Source organism: Trachemys scripta, chromosome 3 (genome assembly GCF_013100865.1).
Source record: "Trachemys scripta elegans isolate TJP31775 chromosome 3, CAS_Tse_1.0, whole genome shotgun sequence".
In the NCBI taxonomy this organism is placed as follows: Eukaryota; Metazoa; Chordata; order Testudines; family Emydidae; genus Trachemys; species Trachemys scripta.
Window position 1 is genome coordinate 32517047 of NC_048300.1, and position 25302 is coordinate 32542348.

At 45.6% G+C, this 25302-nt stretch overlaps 1 protein-coding gene and 1 pseudogene across 1 annotated transcript; one reads left to right on the top strand and one right to left on the bottom strand.

The window, feature by feature from the left end:
* Window positions 1–8842: 8842 nt before the first annotated feature.
* On the bottom strand, window positions 8843–16834 carry EPCAM (epithelial cell adhesion molecule). Its single transcript, XM_034764405.1, has 9 exons — window positions 16527–16834; window positions 15701–15805; window positions 14524–14764; window positions 14098–14163; window positions 12475–12538; window positions 11662–11763; window positions 11311–11505; window positions 10415–10456; window positions 8843–9404 (listed from the first exon to the last, which is right to left on the bottom strand). The coding sequence occupies exons 1-9, from the start codon at window positions 16594–16596 to the stop codon at window positions 9363–9365; spliced, it is 927 nt and encodes a 308-aa protein (XP_034620296.1). The 5' UTR covers window positions 16597–16834; the 3' UTR covers window positions 8843–9362.
* A 4308-nt stretch (window positions 16835–21142) lies between these two features.
* Window positions 21143–23601, top strand: LOC117874049 (annotated as a pseudogene).
* The last annotated feature ends 1701 nt before the right edge of the window (window positions 23602–25302 follow it).

Consider the following 25302-nt stretch of genomic DNA (forward strand, 5'->3'; position numbering starts at 1 on the left):
CCCCCATCCGGGGGGAATTGCCAAAAAGCCGAACATGTCCGGGAAAAATACCGGCCTGGCACTACTTCTCCTCCAGCTGCTCTGCTCCAGCTGCTCTGCTCTGGCGGCGCAGGGTCCGGAGGCGAGGGGGCTGCCCGAAGCCGGTAGCACTGGCTCGGGCAGCTTGGCTCTTAAACAGAGCCGAAGTCTGAGTCCGGGGAGGAGCAGAGCAGCTGGAGCCGGGGAGGAGAAGTGCCCAGCCGGCGGCTGGGGTCCGGAGGCACGGGAGCTGCCCGAAGCCAGTAGCGCTGGCTCGGGCAGCTTGGCTTTTAAACAGACCCGAAGTCTGAGTCAGGGGAGGAGCAGAACAGCCGTGGGAGAGGAAGTGCCAGGCCGGTATTTTTCCCGGACATGTTCGGCTTTTTGGCAATTCCCCCCGGATGGGGGTTTGATTGCTGAAAAGCCGGACATGTCCGGGAAAAAACGGACATATGGTAACCCTATGTCAGGGGGTGGGGAGCAGTTGGATAGGGCATGGGAGTCCCCGGGAATCTGTCTGGGGTCGGGGGTGTGAATATGGGGTGGGGGTGTGGATAAGGGTCGGGGCAATCAGGGGACAGGTAGGGTCGTAGGGGGTTCTCAGGAGGGGGCAGTCAGGGGACAAGAAGCAGGGCGGCTTAGATAGGGGGTGGGGTCCTAGGGGGCAGTTAGTGGCAGGGGTCCCAGGAGGGGGCAGTCAGGGGACAGGGAGCGGGGGGATTGGGAGTTCTGAGGGGGCAATCAGGGGGTGGGAAGTGGGAGGGAGTGGATGGGGCGGGGCCCCCCTTCCCCCCCCCCCCCCCAGTGTCCTCTTTTTTTGCTTGTGGAAATATGGTAACCCTAATTAAGATAATATTTAATGTGTGTCATATAACTGGATGTAGGGTTTAGAATCTTTTAGTATAGCTTTTAAAAAAGAAAACAAGGAAACTAGTTGAGGTCTGCTTCAGCATGGCTGCACGACTGAGGCACTCTCACTTCTGGTTTCTCTCTTCCCTCATCCCCCCACATATTAACTTGTATGTAATTATACTATTTGCTAGCAAGTGCTTGCTCAGTAAAGAGACAAAACTAGGTAAAGCCCAGTGCAACTGCTTAAAAAAAGAGATTAATCAAAAGCAATTGTTGAAACAGTTCTGAACAATGCAAATAACCATTTTAAGTGCTGATCTATACACAGTTTATGTACCATTCTAACTATCTCAGTTTAGGAATAGATATGGTTAAAGCAATACAACGCCCTAGAGTGTATGCAGTTTTGCTAGTTTAAAAGTGCTTTTATTGATATAGCTTATCTTTGTAAACTACACTGATATGAGTACCTTTATATCAGTATAACTGCATCTGCATTAGGGGGCTTAACTCCCTGTGTTTCTAAACCAAAATAGTTAAAACTGTGCAGCAAGTGTGTGTAAACAATCCTTAAGAAAACAAAGAAACACAGACTTCATTATACGAACAACGAGGAGTCCTTGTGGCACCTTAGAGACTAACAAATTTTATTTGGGTATAACCTTCGTGGGCTAAACCCACTCCATATCTGATGAAGTGGGTTTTAGCCCATGAAAGCTTATGCCCAAATAAATTCGTTAGTCTCCAAGGTGCCACAAGGACTCCTTGTTGTTTTTGCTGATACAGACTAACACGGCTACCACGCTGAAATAATTCATTATGTTACTGCCGGATCAGTTCTTTGCACTATAGCAGCGTTAACTATTGTACAGTGTTATTAGCAAACGAAAATTAAGTTTAGTGGCAGTTAAGGTTGCAACAAGACATACTCTATCCACCCCAAATCTTAAAAGCATGGAAATAAGCATGCAAAACCTTAACAGTGACCTCATATGCTTTTATATCAATTATATCAACAGCACCTCCGAATGTCACACATTTTGTGCATTTAGGGAATTATTCTGCGGTAACGCTGCTGAGGTCACTGTTAAGGTTTTGCATTAAAGTGCAAGTTTGAGGAAGCTGGGGTATATGGTACATGGCCATGCAACATCTTGATAGATAAAAAGAAACATGGCAAAGTCAGTCAGTCAATGGTGCTTGACAGTCATGTGGGAGAAGAGCCTGATGTGCAAGCGGCAGACCTTCCTGGCTTGCCTATGGGCCTCAGCCTGGGCTCTCTGATGGCTTTCCATGATGACTGCTCCAGACTGAGCAATTGTGGGCAGGGTTCTCCCAGTTGTCAGTGGGAATGCTGAATGTCTTGAGACCTTGCTTGACCTTGTCGCTGTATTGGAGCTTTGGCCTTCCTCTGCACCATGGGCAGTTCTTAAGTTGTCCATAAAGCCAGGGACACCGGAACGGGGGGCAAGGCAAGGGAAACTCAGACAGTGTTTCATTTTCATGCTGGATAGTTGCCTTCATTCTTAAACAGGGAGAGCTCTTTTTGTGGACAGCCAGTTTTCGACAGGATCTTGTATATGCCATTCCTGGTAACCACGTCAAAGGCCTTTTGTAGGTCAACAAATGCTACATAGAGAAATGTCTGTTCATCACAGCTTTTTTTTGCAACAAGCGCAAGAAGCTGGAGTACATACGCACCTTTTGGTATCGGTTGCAGATGGAAGTGAAAATCTTGTGGAGTGTGTTATCAATAGTGTTGTATGGCAATATAAAGGTAGAAAGGAATGCACACGTTTTCCCCCTTATTTCCACTCTTTTAAGGTTTTGTGTGGATGAACCATGTCTTGTTGCAACTTTAACTGTCCCAAAACATAGTTTGTTTGCTGATTTCCTATTTTTTTATTCAGCTTTAGTGTACCTCAGTAGATAACTCTGCAGAATCAGGGAGAAAGGAAGCTGCACCTGCCTGAGATCACATGGAGGAACTACACTGCTAAAGTATCAGAGGGGTAGCCGTGTTTGTCTGGATCTGTAAAAAGCAACAGAGAGTCTCCACGAAAGCTTATGCTCCAACACATCTATTAGTCTTAAAGGTGCCACAGGACTCTCTGTTGCTTTACACAGCTAAAGCTGCTCTGGACTGCATTGACTCTTCTGAAGAGTGTGAGAGGCTGACACACATCTCAGTAAACCCTGTATGTATAACAGTTTATCCCTGTTTAAGAATTACTGAAAGTAAGTACACCATGATCAAACCTCCATGCTTAGCAGTGGTGATGTAACCTGTGAGCTGGAGGGAATTTCATGAAGGAATCTATCTCATCACTCACTTCCTGAAACTCTCCCTGCCTCTTGTGGGCTTCTGGGTGCACATGCCTACATTGCACCAGCAGGTCTAGGTATTGGGCTTCTTGTTCCTCTAGACCCCATCCCATCTCTTGCAAGCATAAAGCATACCTCTCAACCTTCAAAGATGCCAATGTGGGACACCGGCAAATGTGATAGCTGCTATCTTGGCCAACACCATATGGATTGAACTGATGACCTACAGAAGTGAAAGTTTGAGTCTTTAGCATGTTTGCTAAAGACCAAGTCTCTTGGAGTGAGAACTGTCAGACTCTCATCCTCTGTGGACCATAGGGGCATAGAAGGTAGGGTTACTAACTTTAGTTGGACGTATTCCAGGTAGTTTCATCAGATGACAATCTTTAATTACAGATTAATATTTAATTCCTGGAGACTTGGCAACCCTAACAAAACACACGCTGACCAGGGGGTTATACAGGCAAAATGTTTTACAAACTGAAATGTGAAACATGTATTTTTGTGATTCACACCTACTTTTCAGATCATAGTTTTCCAATCTGTTTTAAAGTCTTCCCTCTATTACATGCAACCATGCCACCCTACATAGAACAGCAGCAAGGTTTCAACACCTTGACCATCATCAGGTCCCTGTCTTAGGCTGCCTTACTACTTGAGCTACAGGAGTAACTGCTAACCAATAGAGGAGGACTTGACACTTTCCAAGTGGGTTTCACACCTGTTTACTAGTAAGCAGTAGAAATGGGTGATTAGGAACCCTGTATTCTATTCCTGGCTCTGGGAGAAGCATGTGCTTTATAGTGATTAACACAGGATAACCCAAACCGGTCTAGTCACCCTGAAAGGCAGCATAGGGGAGTGGCTAAGACTGTAGATTTTCATGTTAGACATGTGGTTTATGACCTTGCATAAGCTCTGTTAACATTTTAAAAATGGGGAGCGTTCAACAGCAATTCTCTTTTAGATTGAGATTATGGCCTTAGGCCCAGATTCTCAAGGTATTTAGGTGTCGCTGCACTCAGTGTTGCAATACCTGATTTAGAAGCCTAAATCTTATTTTCAAAAGTGATTTCTAGACACAAGTTTAGATCCCATTGTTCTGTGGATTTAGCTTGACACACGTATTTTCTGTTATGGCTAAAAAGTTATAAATTGTTCTAACACCGCTGTGTAACTGATATTTTAGCAAATGAAGAGCAAACATGGCTAAAGGCCAAGATCCAGACTGTCTTAGATTTCTTGCAAAAAATTTACAACAAAAGCAAGACAATCCAGTGTAAAATTGCAGGGGTGATTTTGAAGTTATTCATTCCACAGCCATATTATTTTCCATTCAAACCACCAAAAAAAAATTTAATAGGAGTCAAAGTCTACATTGCCTTTTGGCATTTCCCCTTTCAGTGAGATTTTAACAAAAATGTAAAGCTCCTGTTAAACAGAAATCTGTAATGCAACCTTAACTATGGTGCAGCTTCCACTGCACCGTAACCCCTCAGTATTTCCAGTATGCTCCACAGCATCTACAGGTTTAAAACCTGTTCCCTTTGAGACTGGAGTACTGAGTCCAAAGCAACCAGACTCCACAGGAACATTTCTATTAACAAGCCTGAATATGAAATAAAACCTCAACCATGAGAGCAGAGCCATTAAAGTTACCTAGTATTCAGTTTGTTACACATCTTAGGGTATGTCTACACTACGAGAGTAGTTCGATTTTACTTAAATCAAATATGTGGAATCGATATTACAAAGTCGAACATGTGTGTCCACACTAAGGACAGTAATTCGACTTTGTGAGTCCACACTAATGGGGCAAGCGTCGACATTGGAAGCGGTGCACTGTGGGCAGCTATCTCACAGTTCCCGCAGTCCCCGCTGCCCATTGGAATTCTGGGTCGAGCCCCCAAAGCCTGCTGGGGGAAAAAATGTGTCGAGGGTGGTTTTGGGTAACTGTCGTCATCCAACCGTCACTCCCGCCCTACCTCCCTGAAAGCGCCTGCGGGCAATCAGTTTGCGCACTTTTCTGGTGAGTGACAGCGTGGACGCCACAGCACTGCGAGCATGGAGCCCGCTGCGACCATTGCTGCAGTTATGGCCGTTGTCAACACCTCGCACCTTATCATCCACCTTTTTCAGAGTCAGATGCTGAGAAATCGGGCAAGGAGGCTACAGCAGCACGGTGAGGACATGAAGTCTGAGAGTGGCACAGACCTCTCGCAAAGCACGGGATCCCGCACCGTGAACATCATGGTGGCAATGGGTCATGTTGATGCTGTGGAACGGCGATTCTGGGCCCAGGAAACAAGCACGGACTGGTGGGACCGCATAGTGCTGCAGGTCTGGGAGGAATCACAGTGGCTGCGAAACTTTTGTATGCAGAAGGGAACTTTCCTGGAACTTTGTGAGTTGCTGTCCCCTGCCCTGAAGTGCAAGGACACCCGAATGCGAGCAGCCCTGACTGTCCAGAAGCGAGTGGCCATAGCCCTCTAGAAGTCTGCAACGCCAGACAGCTACCGGTCAGTCGCGAATCACTTTGGCGTCGGCAAATCTACCGTGGGAGTTGCTGTGATGCAAGTAGCCAACGCAATCGTTGAGCTACTGCTGTCAAAGGTAGTGACCCTTGGAAATGTCCAGGTCATCATAGATGTCTTCGCCGCAATGGGATTCCCAAACTGCGGTGGGGCTATAGATGGAACTCACATCCCTATCCTGGGACTGGACTACCAGGCCAGCCAGTATATTAACCGAAAGGGCTACTTTTCAATGGTGCTGCAAGCACTAGTGGACCATAGGGGACGTTTTACAAACATCAACGTAGGATGGCCGGGCAAGGTTCAAGACGCTTGTGTTTTCAGGAACTCTGGTCTGTTTAGACGGCTGCAGGAAGGTATTTACTTCCCGGACCAGAAAATAACTGTTGGGGATGTGGAGATGCCTATAGTGATCCTCGGGGACCCAGCCTACCTGCTAATGCCCTGGCTCATGAAGCCCTATACAGGCGCCCTGGACACTGAAAAAGAACTCTTCAACTACCATCTGAGCAAGTGCAGAATGGTGGTGGAGTGTGCTTTTGGACGTCTCAAGGGGAGATGGAGAAGCTTACTGACTCGTTCTGATCTCAGCGAAACCAATATCCCCATTGTTATTGCAGCTTGCTGTGTGCTCCACAATCTCTGTGAGAGCAAGGGGGAGACCTTTATGGTGGGGTGGGAGGTTGAGGCGAATAGCCTGGCTTCTGATTACGCCCAGCCAGACAGCCGTGCGATTAGAAGAGCCCAGCGGGATGCGCTGTGCATCCGGGAGGCTTTGAAAGCTAGGTTCCTCAGTGAGCAGGGTAACCTGTGACTATTAAGTTTGTTTAAAGAGAAGCTGAACCTGCCCCCGTTTCTTTACCCACTTACTGTTGACTATCCTCTCTAACTACATACCCCGTTCACCCCGTCCCCCCACTTCCAACACATGTTTAAAAATAAAATAAATGGAACTTTGTTAATGAACACCGTTTTCTTTATTACGGATTTCATGGTAAAGTGTTGAAACTGGGACGCAGACTGTGGTGGGGAGCGGGCGTAGTGATGGAAAGAACGCTTCTAAACTCGAGGAATGACAGGCTCCTGCTCCTAGAGCAGTCCGCAGTGGTGGACTGGTTGTTTCAATGGAGCCTGCCACCCCTCCTTTTTGGGACTCTGTGTGTGGGGGCTATGTGACTTTGTGGCGGGGGAGGACGGTTACAGATCCCCTGCTGCGTGGCTCTGTGATCCAGGATAAGGACCACTGCATAAGATCTCTATCCGCCCCCCTCCCCCACCCCACAGAACATGAAAACCACCTCCCAGACTGACCAGGGTGCCTAGTGACTGCAATGTGTGTGTGACCTTCTGCTGAACCTGCCCCCGTGTCTGTACCCTGGTAAAGGTGACTGTCCTCTCCAATTACCAACCCCCTTCCCCCCCTTCGAACACTCTCCCCTAAAAGAACATGATGGAAACAGTAATTAACAGAAACATATCTTTTATTAGCAACTACACAGTTAGGGGATGAAATTGGGACTGGGGCTTGGGTGAGGCGGGAAGGAAAGGACTTATCAAATTTTTGGGAATGAGAGTCTTCTGGTACTTGAGCAGTCTGCAGGGGAAGAGTGACAGTTTTCTGAGAACATGTCATCCCGTGTCCTTTTCTTTCTCTGCCTAATCTGCGCCAGCCTCTGCAAGGGGGATGCCGGGGTAGGTCGGGAGACATTCGCAGCTGTGGAATGGGAAAAAGGGAGTGAATTCCTCACAAAGATAATTTTTTGTGAACAATGAACATAGTCTTTCTCTGTGAAAGAGACTATGCACAACACCTATCACATGCGCACTCAGGACAAGGTCGAACTAAATAGCTTCGTTGTGTGGACGGGTGCAAGGTTAATTCGATTTAACGCTGCTACATTTGACATAACCTCCTAGTGTAGACCAGGCCTTAGACTGAAAGCAACTGGGTTAAGATTTGTGATTTAGGATTTATTGTTAGAAGAATTGGAGGAAGGGGAAGGGATCACTACTTTTAGTGGAGACTTCAAGTTAAACTCAGCTCAAAAATGGATGAACCTCTTATATTCTTGCAACCTTTTAAAAAACAATAAAGGAGTTCTCCAGTCAAAACTAGAGACAAAGCTTGATTGGATATTGAAACAGCCCTTGGTTCTGCTGAGTGTTGATAATTACCAAGGATCCAATTTAGTTATGGATTCCGTTACTTTAAGGAACCTCTGACTTCCTCAGCTGTAGCCTGAGTGGGGGCAGGGACTGGAGCTGTCTGCCCCCCCACACTCCCATGACAGCAACTGAGGTTTCATTTCATCCAGTGGTCAGTCCTCCTCATTTTTAGTGAAAGTCAAGGACAGGTTGCAGGCTTCTGTGAATTTGTGTGCATCGCCACCTGTCCCTGAATGTCACTAAAAATAACCATGACAAAAAGCTTAAGTATTAGTAATCAAAAACATTTTTTTAAATGGTTTTAATTTTGAGGTGTTTGACAGCCATTTTTACATTAGATCTTGCTCCCACCCCTAAGATTTTTGGCACTAGAAAGATTATACATTCTTATGATTTATGCAAAGCTCATGATAGGCACAGCTAACTTAATGTATTCAAAGGCAAGTCTGGATAAAATACTGAGTTCCTTACTGAGTAGGAACAGGGGTTGAGGAACTTGTGTCATAGGAATCTGCATTTTTAAATACAGTTGTACAATTATATGGATGAGGACCCCATACCCCAGAAATCAAAGCTACACATGCATTTATTGTGTTAGTATTTAACAACTGGGTCTTTGGCTTTGATGTAATTTATCCATTTAAAATAGAAATGGATGCCATGTTTATATATCATGTCTGCAACAAGCATGCCAGAAGACAAGAGCTTAAACAGTTTGCGCCCAGCCAGAAAGGTGGTTGGCCAATACAATAAGGATGTTTAGGTGCACATAAGACATGGCACTTGAATTTCTCTGGGAAGATTAGATCACATGCATGTCTGGGTTGCTTACTTTCTTCTGCAGATATTTTTACATGGTAGCACAGAGGATAATACTGAAATACTGCAAGATTAGTTTATATCATTCTGCTAGTCTAGTTAAAGTGACTATAATAGAGAGCAGGCAATTTGTTTTAGAGTTTTATTAAATTCAAGTCATAAAAAAAAGTTACAGCAAATGTATCAAAGACAGTGTACAATACAGACATCCTTAAAAACAAGGCCATATTCAACTGTACATGAGCCAGATAGCAGGTATTCGGAGTTCTGTAGCTATATCCTGACAAGGCCAGCCTCAAAAAAATAAAATGTGTATTTAGATTAATTTTCCATTTGTAGTAGAAAGTTTGTAATAGATGTGTAACTCTGACGTACAAGTTACTGCAACACTTCTGCTCATCATTACAATCTCTTGGAGAGTTAGCCAGATCCCAAATTAAACCTGTACCCCTCCCGCCCCCTCAAGATTGGCGACAATAGTACTAGTACTTATCCTATCTATGCTCATTTGAATTTGAGAAATCACCAAGTTACATAATTTTTCCCCGTAGACCACAAACATACACAAATTTAAATCCACACTTCTATTCTTGTTTCAGTTCTGTTTGCCTTCTTGATAGTTCACAATTTGTCTTCTAGTGACTTCAGTTATGGGTTTAGTTCTCTTTGCATTTCATTCATTTCCTTTGCCTGGTGGGGAAGGAAGAGGAGAAAACTGTTAATGGTACAGATGTTGGAAGACAATTATATTTACCTCCTTAAAGCCACTGGGGGGAGGGAGGTGGCAGCAGTCACTCCCCTGTCCCTCTATTAGCTTTGCCACTGCCCCAAACACCTATCATAGCCAGACATTTTCATCCCATGGTTGTGTAATTCATGGTCATAGCTTCACTCAGCCAAACAGAAAATAAAATCCTCCTCCTGCGAACACTTACTCATGGGCTTAACTCTGTTACTGGGAACTTAATGCCTGCATAAGTGTTTGGGCTTAATGCACCAAATATATGAGCAAGGTTCATGCATAAGAGGTCTGTCACAGTGCTATGACAAGTTTTAGAGTTGCTTCTCCCTTTTCCAAAAGGGTGTTTATTAGACATCAGTACATAGATTATAGTCTGCAACCAGGAGATCTAGTCAAATCTGATGATGCAGCTGCTACTTCTACTACTGTGACACACAATTCTAGGCTTGCCAGTGCTATTTCAAGAAACCCAAAATTTGATGTTTTCCTTCTGCTTGGCAGAAAGCAGAAGTGAAGAAGTTTTAAGTTAGATGCTTTGTGCCTCTCTCGTTTGAGGTCTCAGTCTCAAGGTACAGAAGTACCAGCCAACAGTTCCTCTTGGCATCAGACTGCCCCTATCGCCAAGTACATTACTTGTATATAGTCATAATCCTGTGGATCTTAGGAAAGGATGTACCTAAACAGAAATATGGACTTCTAATAACTGGTTTAGTACACAGCAAGTGGCCAGCAAGTATTAAAAACATGAGCTCTGGCCACACTAAGTCATTGCAGCTAGAGTCACTTGTATATGGACAAAGCTTTGACATTTGTTTTGCAACCCACACAAAAACAAATTTTGCCTTAGTTGGAAAAGGAGTCTTTCCCCCTAGAAAAATCCGGAGGAAAGTGACAGACTTCTATGAAGGATAAAGGCATGGAGTATCTAATGAAGTGTTTTGGGTCCTTTAGAACTTACCTCACTCTTCTCATACTTTCCTCTCCTTCTCCTAGTGATAACCTGTAAAAAACAGGCAGGTTAGACAGTTAAATCAAGCATCACAATTCAGTGTTAAGCTTCATGCCTGCTTGGTGCTTTAAAGTCTCCCAAACTGTGAGTCCTTAAGGAAGGGAAAGAAAAGAGTTTCTGCTACCCACTTTACTACATTGGACTAGCAGATTAAAAAAATAAATAAATAAAACAAAAACAACAAAAAAAAACCACACCACTTTATCTCCATCCAGATACAGATTTAAGTTATCCTATCTCCAAAAGATCACCTACTTGTGTGCTGCACCAGAGCTACAGAAAAAACAAAGAACAAAAACAGGCTTTTCATTCAGAGACTGAGCTCAGAAGGAGACAAGTGTGAGGTTTGTCATTTATTTTATACAGTCAGATTACAGACTGAGTGCAACTGATTTTACAGAAATCATTTTCTGCTGTAATATACATGATTGCTTCTCTGTAGTCTACACTAATGTTTCCCAACTGGTGTGCCATAGCACAGCCGTGTGCCGTCAGGCCCAAACAGGTGTGCTGTGGAATTTTTTGAAAAAGTACATGTGAGAACAAGTGAGGGAACGCCACCTTCTGATTAGCCATCAGCATCGCCTATTTCAGGGAAGAGCAACCAACCAGAGCTTACTCGCTCTTCCTCACTCCCCTCTCGTGTGAGCAATAGGTCAGCTCCTGTGCCCGTCCCCTTCCCTCTTGTAGTCATTTGCTGGAGAGGGGGGTAGGAGAAGGAAGAGCCCCTGGAGCTTGAGGTGTGCTACAGCTGAGAAAAAAAAAAGTTTGGGACGACTCGTCTAGAGTGCTGACACAAAGTGTACATTGCCAGTATTACTAAACTTGTTTACAACTAAACTTACCAGTACAACAATTCCAGCAACAATTGCTAGTATCACCACTACAATGACGGCAATAACACCAGCAGTCAGACGTTTCATGGAAAACTCCGGTGGCTTTTCATCAACATAGTAGATTAGAGCTTGATCAAATTTTAGAGGTTCTTCACTGATGTTAATCTGTAGCATGCCAGTCTGAAGTAGAGAGTCACCTTTGACCTGTGAGAGGTTGAAGAGATACTTATTAGCACACTGCTCTTATGCAATAATCCATCTAAAAACAATGTTGGATACAACTCAAATTATTAGCCAGTACACTTGAATATAGTTGTTAGAAGTCACTGTTTTGAAAGCAAACTATTAATGCAGTCTTACATCTTTTTCAAAGTAGTATGCCACATCAGCTATATCCACATCCTTGCCAGACTTCTGGGAAACATTTTGCTTCAGTTCAATAGTGATATAAGGGTTTTCATACTGCAAGAGTGAAAGCAGTGTTACTGTTATTACTTCCTTGTAAACTGGACTTATGAAAAAATTAACAAGTCATGTTTTAAAGCAATCCCATAGAGTTATGCTCTTTTTAAGATTACTGATGAGCAGTTTTACAGATTGAGAACAAGAAGATGGAAATACAAAAGATAGCACACTAGGTGCTGCTTAACCATTGCATGGTTCCAATACAAGTTATCTACATGGTGGGAGGAGGAATTTTAGAATTATTTTGGACAGTGAATTGATGAGAATTTGCACCAGCCTTTACTCTGATTTTTCCAATTCATGAGTAGCTCAAGATTTTGGTCACGTCTGAAGAGATTGTCAGGACAGGATTCACAGGAAAGGGAAGGTAGGGGCAGTGTCTCAGAAGCATGTTCTACAGTAGGAGTAGATTCCCCACAAACAAGGCACATCTCTCCTCCCTTCTTGGGGAGGAAATGGAGAAAATCCAACTCTAAATCTAATCCAGATCTAGGCACTGCCTACCCTTCAGTCTCTACTTTAGTCAATTGAATGATTACACTGAAACAATACCATCATCCTTTCTATTCAACTGGAATATTCCAATTTAACAGTGTTTTATAGTCATACTAGCACCAAAATGCTTGCTTTGTATGAGCTCAATCTTAAAATGATATTAAATTGACTTCCAGATATATTTCTAAGTAAAGAAAAAGGTATGCCTCTTACCAGAACATCATTTATATACTCTGGATTCAGCAAGTAACGCTTCTTAAATTCATTTTTGATGGTTCTGCAAGAAGATTACAATATTAAAATGTAGCAACTCTAAGGTTACACAGAAGCTAAACAGCCACCCAAACCTATTGGGAGTCTTCATTTTCATGAGTAATAAGAGGCCTATAGGAGGAATTATGTACAACATATAGCAACAGCTCCAGTGGCAATTGGCACTTTCATGGGAGTGTATGATAAAGCATTGTGAAGGCCAAAGTCAAAAACTTCTAATAAAGTGAGTCAGGTATTGTGACACTTGCAATATTTGCCTTTTTTATTATTAAAGCCCCACCTCAGTCTCAAGTGATTATATGACAGTTTTAATCTTAAATTTCTAGCCCTCACAGTTGCAGGGAAGAGCAAGATAGTGGGACGCAAGTGTAACTCAAAGGCTCAAACCAGAAGGCCAATTATTTTTGGTGTTCTAACTACAATATTGCCAAATCTAAGAATTTTTATTTTACTTAGTTTAAATTAGAGCTGTTAAACAATTAAAAAATTAATCACGAGATTAAAAAATAATTGCAGTTTTAATTGCACCGTTAAACAATAATGGAATACTATTTAAATATTTATGGATGTTTTCTACGTTTAAAAATCTATTTCAATTACAACAAAGCATGCAGTGCTCACTTTATACTATTTTTGATTACAAATATTTGCACTGTAAAAAAAAAAGATTGTATTTTTCAATATGTAACAAATCTATAACTGCACTCAAAAAGAAAGGAAAACTAAGTACCTACAAGTCCTCTCAATCCTACTTCTTGTTCAGCCAATTGCTAAGATTATCTCCCATAAATGTAAACAATGCTGCCCACTTCTTATTTACAATGTCACCTGAAAGTGAGACCAGGCATTCACATGGCAGTTCTGTAGCCAGCATTGTAAGGTATTTACTTGCCAGATAGCATGAAGGGGCATATAAATATTTAGCATATCTGGCATGTAAATACCTTACAATGCTGGCTACAGAACCATCATGCAAACGCCTGGTCTCACTTTCAGGTGACATTGTAAATAAGAAGAGGGCAGCATTATCTCCTGTAAATGTAAACAAACTTGTTCAGCCAAATGCTAAGACAAACAAGAAGTAGGACTGAGTGAACTTGTAAAACTTTAGAGCCTCCATTGTTGTTGGTTTGTTACATAACTTCACTTCCAAACAAACAAACCAACCAACCAACCCTCTACATTTGTAAGTTGCACTACAGTACTTGTAAGAGGTGAATTAAAAAAATACTATTTCTTTTATCTTTTTTACAGAGCAAATATATGTAATCAAAATAAAAGGGAGCACTGTACACTTTGTATTGTAATTGAAATCAATATATTTGTAAATTTAGAAAAATATCCAAAAATGTGAATAAATTCAAAACCGTATTCTATTATTTTTTAACAGTGTTATTAGCTTGATAAAAAAAAAATTATTGTTGTGTTAATTTGTTTTGAGTTAATCGCTGGAGTTAACTGCAATTAATTGACAGCCCTAGTTTAAATGTACTAGTGAAAAATAAACATCCTCAACTGCATACTATAGCACAAACAGCAGATGTTTTAATTTGATGCACTTACTCCTTCAAATGAGAAGCATCCACAGCTGTACTTCTCTCAGCATGTTTTGTTTCAATGATGATCCAGCTGAAATATAAAAGCCAAGCAGTTAGAACAAATATTTAAAATATCTACAAAGTCAGGTACACCAACATATTAAAATATTTTGCCTACTCATGTTCGGAGGTCCATGTTACCTGATTTTTATTTTTAAATTAAATTGTGAGCAAGAAGGATTAGAAACTTCTTTCCACCATTCCCTGCACATTCACACAGACGTATTAAATGAAGTATCAAATTATTTTAAAACTGATTAAGTTATTAGGAGGTTAGGACCACTGGATTCTTGGTTCACATATACACTCCTAAGTTTTCCCTTACGTACAAAATACAGAGGGCAAGTCATGTACTATTAGAATATGGACCATAATGTGTTACAAGACTGACCTTGTTCTGACTAGTTCACTGCACTGCAAGTTTGTGTCACTCTTTTCAGTTCTTCTTGCTCCAGCACTGTTCACACACCAGCAGGAAGTTCCATTGCACTGCCTAGCCTTGAAGATGCCACTGTTTTCACAGTCAGGATCATAAATGCCATCGTTGTCTACATATGCATACTTTGGTCTCTCCCTACGACCAGACTTCAAGCCAGCCATTTCTGCCTTCATCAGCAGACATTTTGAAGTCACTAAGAATAGTTAAAAAAAAAAAAAAAAATGTTTTATCTTGAAAGTTACCAGAACCATTGGTTCAAAACATCGACTGTTTTTGGTTTGCTATATGTAGAATGATGTTGTATTGAAAGGCAGCAATTTTAAAGCTGCTAAAAGGAAACATTACACAAAAGTCATCTGTAGAAGGCCTTACCAGGGGACAGAGAACAAGGATTAAAAAAAAAAAAAAAAAAAAAAAAAAAGGGGAGGGGGGGTGTGGCCAGCTCCAGGCACCAGCTGAGCAAGCTGGTGCTTGGGGCGGCAGATTGTTGGAGGCAGTTGGAGGCGGCATTCTGCCCAATCCTAGGGCGGCACGGCCGCTTTTTTTTGTTGTTGTTCTTGTTCCACTCCAGCCGCCCTGTAAGGGGCAGCGGCGCAGAGAACCAGAGCGCCCTGCAGGGCAGACCTCTTCCTTCCCTCCCCGCTGACCAGAGTGGAGCCCTCATGGTAGGTGGCAGTGCAGTGGGAGGGGTCACGTGGCAGCGCCCCTGCTGTAGCCCTGGCCGCCCCCCTCTCTCTCTCTCCCCCCCCCCCCCCAGCCGGTCCCCCTGCACCCGCACTACAGGTTTTTTGGTTTTTGTTTTTTTTGCTTGGGGTGGCCAAAAAGCCAGAGCCGGCCCTGTATATAGATTTGAATAATGAGAACTTGTTTAGACATGACAAACAAATTTGACCCGGAGCATGAGAGGTTTATAACCTTTTCAATCAGTAACAGAGGGTTAGGAAGCTTTCCGTAAGGGTGAATTATTCCTTAAGTGCCCATTTTGTGGCTTCTTGTCCTTTCCTCTGAAGCAGTCAGCACCAATCACTGCCAAAGCAGTGATTTACTAGGTCAGACCTAGTAAAGTTATTGGTCACCCGAAAAGATAACAGTAAGAAGCTGTCCAAACCAAGGAGTGGGCGATACTTACGTGTGTTACACTGGATTGTGACTTGTGACCCAATGGATGTACACTCGCAGATCCCGGAACGGTTAGTGCAGCTGGATGTGCGTTTGTTGTTGGCACATGTACAACCTAAAGAGATTTAAACCCCCCAAGAACGCTGTGAGCACTTAACCCTTTACAAACATGGCCCGCTTCCCCCTTTAGCACTTTGCGGACGAGTGCCGAGACAAAGCGTAGCGGAGTGACTAGCACCAGGCCAACCTGCGCACGTCAGAGCAGGAACTGAAAGGGAGAATTTCTCGGCTCCTCAGGCCATGCCGAGACCGGCCCCACACCCAACAGATGGTTTCGCCTCCCCCCAGACGGCCAAGTATTTCTCGGTGCAGCGCCCCCAGGATCCGCCGTGCGCGCCCCTTCGCAGCCCGTCCACGGGAAACTCCCGGGCTCGGCACCGCCCGGAGGGGCAGGGCGGGGGCAGCTCGGGAGCGGGACGTTAGACAGCTGGGGGGGGGGTATCGAGACCCAGCCAGAGCCCAGCAGGTGCTCGGGGCGCGGCTCAGCCGCCCAGATGGGAACGGGGCGCTCCCGCCCGGCGCTTTCCCAGCCCTGCTACGCACCCGGCTCCCTCCCCCGGGGGCTCGGGCCCCCCAGGAGCAGGCGGAGCCCGCGTTAGCCGCAGCCCCAGCGGCGTCTGGAGCGCCGCGGCCGAGCTCGCCTCGCCCTGCCGCACAAGGAGCCCGGGCAGCCGCTGCCCAATAGCGGGAGGTCCCGTTTTGGGGCGCGGGACCGAGCGGCAGCTCGCCGGGCCGGGCCATCTCGGGCACCCGGCGGGCGGGGGGGGCATACTCACTCTGATCCTCCTGTGCCCAGCACACGGCGGCCACCAGCAGCAGCAGCGCAGCCCCGCGGAGCAGCTCCATGGCTAGCGGGCGGGGAGTCGGGGTCCGGAGCGCTTGGCCCTTTAGGCTGCGGGAGAGCGACCTGTGCGTGCGCCTCGGGGAACCGCTCCCAGTCACTGACTGAGCTGCCCGACAGGTTCCGCAGGTAGTGACCGAGCCTCGCCTCCCTTCTCCGGTTACACCCACCTGGGGCCGCTGCTGCCACCACCACCACCGCCGCTCCTCCCCCCTGCGATCGCTGGCGCTGCCCCACCCGGCCAGGACGGGCTAATAAACCCCGCCGCGCCTGGGCGAAACTGAGTGACTCAGTGGGGGAGGGGTCCCAGCCTCACCTGGGGCGCCCCGGGGCCGGCGACCATATATAGCTCTTCCGGGGCGGGGTGAAGCAAGGAGACAATGGGGAGGGGGAGAGGGCTCGGGAGAGGGCTCATCTCCGGGGGAGCGGAGCAAGGCAGGAGGGCACTGGGAAGAAGGGCTTTGAGGGGGCAGCAGTGGGGATCCATGGGACGAGACCTCCTGGCCCTGAGGGGCTTGGCCTGGCAACAGGTGGCGGGGTCTGATGGCTCTTGGCAAGCTGAGTACGTGTCAATACAATGACCGAGGGCGGAGTGGGTTGGAAAGAGGAGGGATCTACAGGGCGAGTAGCGGCAAGGGAAAGCGAGAGGAGAGGAGGGCAAGGTGCATAGAAAGGGGGGGGGAAAGGATGATGGAGGAAATGGGGAACGTCATGAATGAAAACAGGACATGACCTGCACTAGGAGGTTTTGCTCTCCACGACAAGAAGAAACTGTTACTCATCCTGGAGCGATCCCTGCCTTCTGTTGGTTTTGAGGCGTGGGAACTTAGGTTGTCACTCACTTTTCTATGACCCCTTTGCTAGTGGAATAAACATGCCCCTTTCTTGTTCGTGATACCTATGATCTAATTTTTTAAGCTCATCTCAGATTCCCAGATATCCCAATTGTTGTATTGGGCTGTTTGTGTGTTGGCGTAGGTATGTCATTGTAGCTATGCCAATCCACCTCTACCTCGATATAACGCTGTCCTCAGGAGCCAAAAAATCTTACTGCGTTATAGGTGAAACCACATTATATCGAACTTGCTTTGATCCACCGGAGCGCGCAGCCCTGCCCCCCCAGAGCGCTGCTTTACCGCATTATATCCGAATTTGTGTAATATCGAGTCGTGTTATATCGAGGTAGCGGTGTATAACCCTATAGCACTTTCAGAAGTGGTGTGCCGAGTCTTCATTTATTCACTCTAATTTAAGGTTTCGCATGCCAGTAATACATTTTAAACTTTTTTAGAAGGTCTCTTTCTATAAGTCTATAATATATAACTAATAATATATAACTAAACTATTGTATGTAAAGTAAATAAGGTTTTTAAAATGTTTTAATTTAAAATTAAATTAAAATGCAGAGCCCCCTCCCCGGACCGGTGGCCAGGACCTGGGTAGTGTGAGTGCCACTGAAAATCAGCTCACGCGTGCCATAGGTTGTCTACCTCTGCCTTATAGCATACACGCAGTATACACCAGTGGAAGGGTTTTCTGTCCACATAGTAACACAACCTGCTCAAACAAAGGCATGGTTTACACCTAAAACTTAGGTCAACCTGGCTGCATTGCTCAGGGCTGTGAAAAATTTGATGCCTTATGCAACATAGCCTCCACTGGAGACACAGTTAGGTTGATAGAAGATTTCTTCCATTGACCAGCTACTGCTTTTCAGAGAGGTCAATTAACTACATCAGTGGGGAAAAAATCTATCCATCAATGTAGAAAGTGTCTATGCCCCAGCTGCAGTATCACAGCTGTGCTACTGTAGTGTAGACATACTCCAAGTTAGCTGTGTCAACAGAAGCATTCTCCCATCAGCATAGCTGTGTCTACACTGGGGGTTAGGTTGGAATAGCTATGTTGGTCAGGGGTGTAGGTTTTTTTTACAGCCCAGACTGATGTAGCTATCATAATCTAATTTTTAAGTGTAACCCAAGCCCCAGTTTAGCTATAGCAGAATAACTTTTTCTAAAACTATTGATTTAGGAAGGGTTTTTTAACTTTATTTAGGAAGTTTTAGTAGGTTTAAAAATCCTTGCTATATAAATATCAGAAACAAAAATAACCATTACAACAGCGAGCTTTTGTTTAGAGAAATATACAGTAATATAATGAACTGATTTTTCTATTTAATGGGCTGTTACCATATTGCAGAGTGAGAATATTTACACTACGCATGACATGTTTCTGGTGATTTTATTAAATTGAGAGACATCTCTGATTTGCATGTACTTAATTTTAAGCATGTAAATAATTCTTTAATTTCAGATTTTCTTAAAGTTAAGCATTTGTAATAAATCTTGCAGGATTGGGACCCAGGTTTTGTTTAAACCATTGTTATTTTTAGGTATGAGGAATATGAATAACACAGCTCCCAATCTTATGAGGCTGAAGTTGGTTCTTTGTTCCTTATTCAGAGGCTGACTTAAAAAAACAAGTAAAACTTTGTATTGCAATAGGACTGTTTTTAAGAATACACTTTTCTGAGACACAAGCAAAGCCTCTGCTCCACACAATGTAAATGTCTCTTACTTTGAATAAGTAATTGAGATTTGAGGATGTGTCAAAGACAAATTGTCACCCCAAGTGATTCATATCTGCAACCATTCAGCATTTCTGAAGAACCTGAGACATGCCACTCCCAAACCTGAGGTTTAATTTCTGCACCAAATTGTGCCATGTCTTGTCCTCCCCTCTCCCCTCACCCTTTCCATTTTGCCACAACTCCTTGAATAAGGAACTGGGTTTGACTTGTAAAATGAGAAAATATCTCTTGGGTCACCTCAATGACACAGCCCTGTGGCTGTTAATTGATTCTGAAGAGCCCATGACATATCACTCTCTGCTAGAAACCTCAGTTTTGGGGCAAATTCCTACCTCATCTTTCATGCTTTCCCCTCCATTTTTTCAGTGCTCCTTAGAGGATAAGGAACTGAATATAACTTGTGTTAAATGATAAAATACTTCTGGGGTGATCACAAGTAGCATGTCTTTGTGACTATTTGATAATTCTGGAGAGTCCAGGATATGCTGTCCCCTTACTAGAACCTGAGCCCTGGTCTACAATATGGGGTTAGGTCAAATGTAGCCGCGTTAGGTTGATTTAAAAATGATTGCGTCCACACAACCAACCCTGTTCTGTCGACCTAAAGGGCTCTTAAAAAAATCGACTTCTGTACTACTCCTCGACAAGGGGAGTAGTGCTAAAATCGACCTTGCTGGGTCAAATTTCGGGTAGTGCAGATGCAAATCGACAGTATTGGCCTCCGGGAGCTATCCCAGAGTGCTCCATTGTGACTGCTCTGGACAGCACTTTGAACTCCCATGCACTAGCCAGGTACACAGGAAAAGCCCTGGGAACTTTTGAATTTCATTTCCTGTTTGGTCAGTGTGGCAAACTTTCACCAGCACTCAGCAGCACAGGTGACCATGCAGTCCCCCCAGAATCATAGAGCGTAGAATGTTTCTACGTTCCCCCATCATCTCCGTTCCTGAGGTTATCGCAGATTAGAAGGCGAAAAAAAAGCACTCGCAATGACATATTTTCTGAGCTCATGCAGTACTCCCACACTGATAGGGTACAGCTTAATGCATGGAGGCATTCAGTGGCAGAGGCCAGGAAAAAATTAAGTGAGCACGAAGAGTGGAGGCAGGACATGATGCTGAGGCCAATGGGGGAACAAATGGACATGATGAAGCGTCTATTGGAGCTGCAGGAAAGCCAACAAGAGCACAGACACCCACTGCATCCACTGTATAACTGCTTACCCTCCTCCCCATTTTCCATAGCCTCCTCACCCAGACACCCAAGAACGCAAGGGGGGAGGCTCCGGGCCCCCAGCCACTCCACTGCAGAGGATGGCCCAAGCAACAGAAGGCTGTCATTCAAACAGTTTGATTTTTAGTGTGGCTGCAATAAGCAATATGGCCTTGTCCTTCCCTCCTCCACCACCCCACCCAGGCTACCTTGTCAGTTATCTCATTTTTTAAAATTAATTAATTAAAGAAAGAATGCATGGTTTCAAAACAATAGTTACTTTATTTCAAAGGCGGGAGGGTGGTTGGCTTACAGGGAATTAAAATCAACAAAGGGGGTGGGTTTGCATCAAGGAGAAACACACACAATTGTCACACTGAAGCCTGGTCAGTCATGAAACTGGTTTTCAAAGCCTCTCTGATGTGCAGTGCGCCTTGCTGTGCTCTTCTAGTTGCCCTGGTGTCTGGCTGATCAAAATCGGACGCCAGGCAATTTGCCTCAACCTCCCACCCCGCCATAAATGTCTCCCCCCTTACTCTCACAGATATTATGGAGCCTACAGCAAGCAGCAATAACAATGAGAATGTTGGTTGCGCTGAGGTCTGACCTAGTCAGCAAACAGCGCCAGTGACCTTTTAAACGTCCAAAGGCACATTCTACCACCATTCTGCACTTGCTTAGCCTATAGTTGAACTGCTCCTTAGTACTGTCCAGGCTTCATGAGCCATGGGAGCATGGGGTAGGTGCGACCATGTGGTGCTGCTGGCTGGGAGAGCAGCCTGAGGCAGAAGCCTCCAGCTCGCATGATATTCCAGGCAGGACTGAATCTCCATGAGATGAAACTTAAAGAAGAGAATGACCTGGAGTCTCTGGCTCCCATTCGGTGCTCTAAGAGGAGGATGGCCATGTCTGTCCAGGCGCCCCTGATCGACCTCACTGAGGAGGATTCCAAGGAGTCCTCCCAGAGCAGCAGTACCACGTCTGCCAGCAGCACCCAGGAGGACCAGAACGGATCTCCAGAGCTCATTACTGGGGAGCAGGAGAGCAGAGTTGCAGGGGAAGTGGTGGAATACCAGGATGGGAAAGATTTTGGAATTGGGGAGCTCGTGTGGGGGAAGATCAAGGGCTTCTCCTGGTGGCCTGCAATCATCGTCTCCTACAGAATCACATCCAAACATCAGGCAATCTCCAGAATGCGCTGGGTGCAATGGTTTGGGGACGGGAAGTTCTCTGAGGTTTCAGCAAACAAGCTGGTGGGTCTGATGGCGTTTAGGCAGCATTTCAACCACTCCACGTTTAATAAGCTGGTCTATCAATGAGTTGTACACTATGCCCTGGAGGTTTCTAGGAACCAGGCAGGGAAGACGTTCACAGAACCCCCGGCCAAGCGACTAAAGACTAATTTCTGCAACACCAGCAAGGAGCGGGTGAAGGAGGACCAGAGCAGAGAGCAAATGCTTTCCAAAGTCACAAACAACAACGGGAGCCCTGAAGACAGTTGTTTATCATGCGGGAGAAAAAACCCAGCCACACTCCACCCGCTGTTTGAGGGGGGTCTTTGTCAGACTTGTAGGGATCGATTCCTGGCAATACCAGATTTACAATGGCGCCAGTGGCGCCACTGGCGCTGGGCCCACGCTCCAAAGGGCCCCAGCCCAGCCTCTCTTCTCCAGGAAGGTTGGTGTTGCTGTGCCTGGGGCTCTGTCCTGCTGGTGCAGGGCAGTCGGCAGCAAAGCTCCCTGGCCTTCCCCTCCCCCCACCTCTTCCCCACCGTGTTGTGTACTTGTCCCTCTTCCTCTCACTCTCTCTCCCTGGTCTTGATCAGCTGTTTCGGGGCGGGGGGGGAGGGAGCAGCAGCCATGGCGCCTGGACCCCGGGCAGGGTGAGTCTGCTTCTCAGGAAGGAAGCGATTTTTTTACAGGCTGTCCCCTTTTCCCAGATCTTCCTCCCCGTCCTCCTCCCGCTGCACCCTCTACCCTTCCCATGCAAGCCAATTTTTTTTAATGGCAGGCTGTGGGTCCCGGCCGCCGCTGAGCTTGCCGCCGACCTGGGTTTCTGTTCACTCAGCCGGCAGCAGGCTGAGCAGGCCAGCAGTGGGCCAGCTCCTGGCAGCCGGGCTCCCAGCCGCCAGCCCCGCTCAGCCTGCAGCCAACTCCGCTCAGCCTCCTGCCTGCCTCGGTGAACGGTCTGGGGTTCCGTTCACCCAGGCCAGCAGGAGGCTGAGCAGATCCGGCGTCCGAGACCCTGACTGGCAGGAGCCAGCAGACGGAACCCCAGACCGGCCGCCGGCCCTGCTCAGCCCGCTGACGATCTGGGGTTCCGGCTGCCGGCCCCTTGCCAGCCAGGGTCTCGGCCACCGGCCCCGCTGAGCCTGCTGCTGGCCTGGGTGAATGGCAGGAGGCTGAGCGGAGTCGCCGGCTGGGACCCCGGCTGGCAGCTGAGTGAACGGAACCCCAGGCCAGCAGTAGGCTCAGCGGTGGCTGGGGATTTCCACCCTGCCATTAAAAAAAAAATCAGCTCAGTGGCACATGTCCGGTTAGCAGTGCTGACTGGAAACTAAATGTCCGGTTATAGGAGTAACCACATTAGCCTCCACTCCTCCCACCCCAGAGGGCTGGAAGAGAACATGTCCTGCTGCTGTGGGAGAAGGGGCAGCTCAGTGCAGAGAGAGACAAAGAGAATGGGTTAGAACTAGGTAGGTACCCGCTCTATGTGGGCAAGGGCGGAGGGATCCTGTTTACCCCCTCCCCAGCCCTGCTGCACTTGCAGTTTACCCCTGACCCCTCCCTTGCTCCAGAGACCAACCCTAGCTCCTGCCCCACTGTGCTTTTACCCCTGGCCCCTTTTACAATAATTCCCCAGGGGGGCCCACAAATAAGTTTGGTGCTGGGCCCACAAAAAGTTAATCCGGCCCTGATTCCTGGAGCTCTTCTACATGTACGACGAGGACGGGTACCAGTCCTATCTGCACGAGCTGATGCTATGTAGCAATGCCAGCTGCTGCAGGTGCTTCTGTGTCCAATGCTTGGAGTTCCTGGTACTGCAAGGTACCTTGGCCAAGGCAAAAGAGCAAGAGCCCTGGAGCTGTTACATGTGTCAAGCACAGAAGTGCTATGGGGTGTTACAGCACCGACCGTACTGGAATGTACAGCTGCAAGACTTCTTCACCAGTGACAAAGGGCGGGAATATGATGCATCTAAAATCTAAAAAGGCCTGCACATTTCCCAGAGTCACTACCCTTGATAACAGAACATCAATGATTGCATTGGCTACTTGGATCACAGCAGCCCCCACAGTAGACTTGCCCACAACAGCAGCAGTGACGGTGAGCTGAGCAGGCTCCATGCTTGCCGTGGTATGGCGTCTGCATGGGTAACCCAGGAAAAAAGGCGCGAAATGATTGTCTGCTGTTGCTTTCACGGAGGGAGGGGCGACTGACGACATGTACCCAAAACCACCCGCAACAATGTTTTTGCCCCATCTGGCATTGGGAGCTTAACCCAGAATTCCAATGGGCAGCGGAGACTGCGGGAACTGTGGGATAGCTACCCACAGTGCACCACTCTGTAAGTCGATGTTAGCCATGGTAGTGAGGACGCACTTCGCCGACTTAATGCGCTAAGTGGGGACATACGCAATCGACTGTATAAAATCGATTTCTAAAAATCGACTTCTATAAAATTGACTTAATTTCATAGTGTAGACAGACCCTTAGTTTCTGTACAAACACCTGCAACGTATCACACCTAAGTTCCATTTTGTTTTTACTTTTTGAGCAAACAATAATAAATAATGAAAAATAATATTCAATTAGCTTTCTGCAAATCCAGTGCATTTTTTTTCAAATTATTTTATAAACACAATGTCCATAGAAATCCTGGTATGTTCTGAGACAATTCAAGAACAAAAAAAATGGTTAAAGATATTAAATATACTATTTGTTATGCATACATCAACTAGCTGTTGTCTTTAGTTGTGGGATGTATACAGCAGCAATGTATTTGTGCACTTTGATTCTAAGAAATTTGGAGCACACTTCTTTTGTTGCTGAAGTATCTCTACTTCCTTTCCTTTTAAATTCAAAAATGCCATCTTAGAAAATCTGAATGTTACCAAGCTTGTGGAAACATACAGAAGTTAGTACCAAAAGGTATTTCAAAGGTAGTAGGTATGACCCTTAATCTCAACAGAAAAGCTAGTTTTAATTTTTAAATATCATTGGTTTCCCAGAATATAAAAGCAATACCATTGGAAACATAAGACAGAGGTTAGGTAGAACACATTTTAAAAATATTTTCTAAACTTTTGTTTTAGCTTTCTAAATAAACTTCACGCCAGAAGAAAGGCAAAATAAATAAAAAGACCTTTCTGAATACTTAAAAATGCATTAGTAGGAAAACTTTCTTTTAGGAAAGTTGAAAGCCAGGACAGAATCCACCTAGGTCTGTTCCCCCCTTTAAATTAGAAGCTGTAACAAACAGTATGTTTCCTAATAGTGTTCTAACTTCCTCTTTAGACTATCTATATTAGTTGTTCAATATAAATATGTTGTCTTTGACAGCATAATTCAAGGCTGAACGTGCAGATACTCAATGCCTGGAACTCCATTGAGCGATCTAAGAGCAAAGTGGCTGCAGGGTAGGTCTCTTCATGTAATCTGTCTTTGTGTATCCTTTGTTTTTGTATTTGACACAAGGTCAAATAGCCTAAGCCTTTAGTGTCATCCACTCGGGCCTTCCAAGTCACGTGAGAAACTGGTTCAGCTGGATCTGAGTTGAAACACAGTTTCTTAGCTTGCTACCTACCCAGTGTGAATGGGACTTCTATATCATTTATCTTCTCCATTCCTCTCACTATTTTGTGTGACTCATTCATGTCCCCTTTGTGACTTCTTTTTCAAAGAATGCA

Bases quoted from the DNA above. Each gene is read 5' to 3' on its own strand.
- EPCAM (XM_034764405.1), bottom strand. From the start codon at position 16,596: ATGGAGCTGCTCCGCGGGGCTGCGCTGCTGCTGCTGGTGGCCGCCGTG. The intron at 14,164-14,523 runs GTCAGTCTTGTA...TTTATATTTCAG, and splicing joins AGTGAACTAGTCAGAACAAG to CTGGATCATCATTGAAACAA. The intron at 11,764-12,474 runs GTAAGAGGCATA...TCACTCTTGCAG, and splicing joins AGTATATAAATGATGTTCTG to TATGAAAACCCTTATATCAC.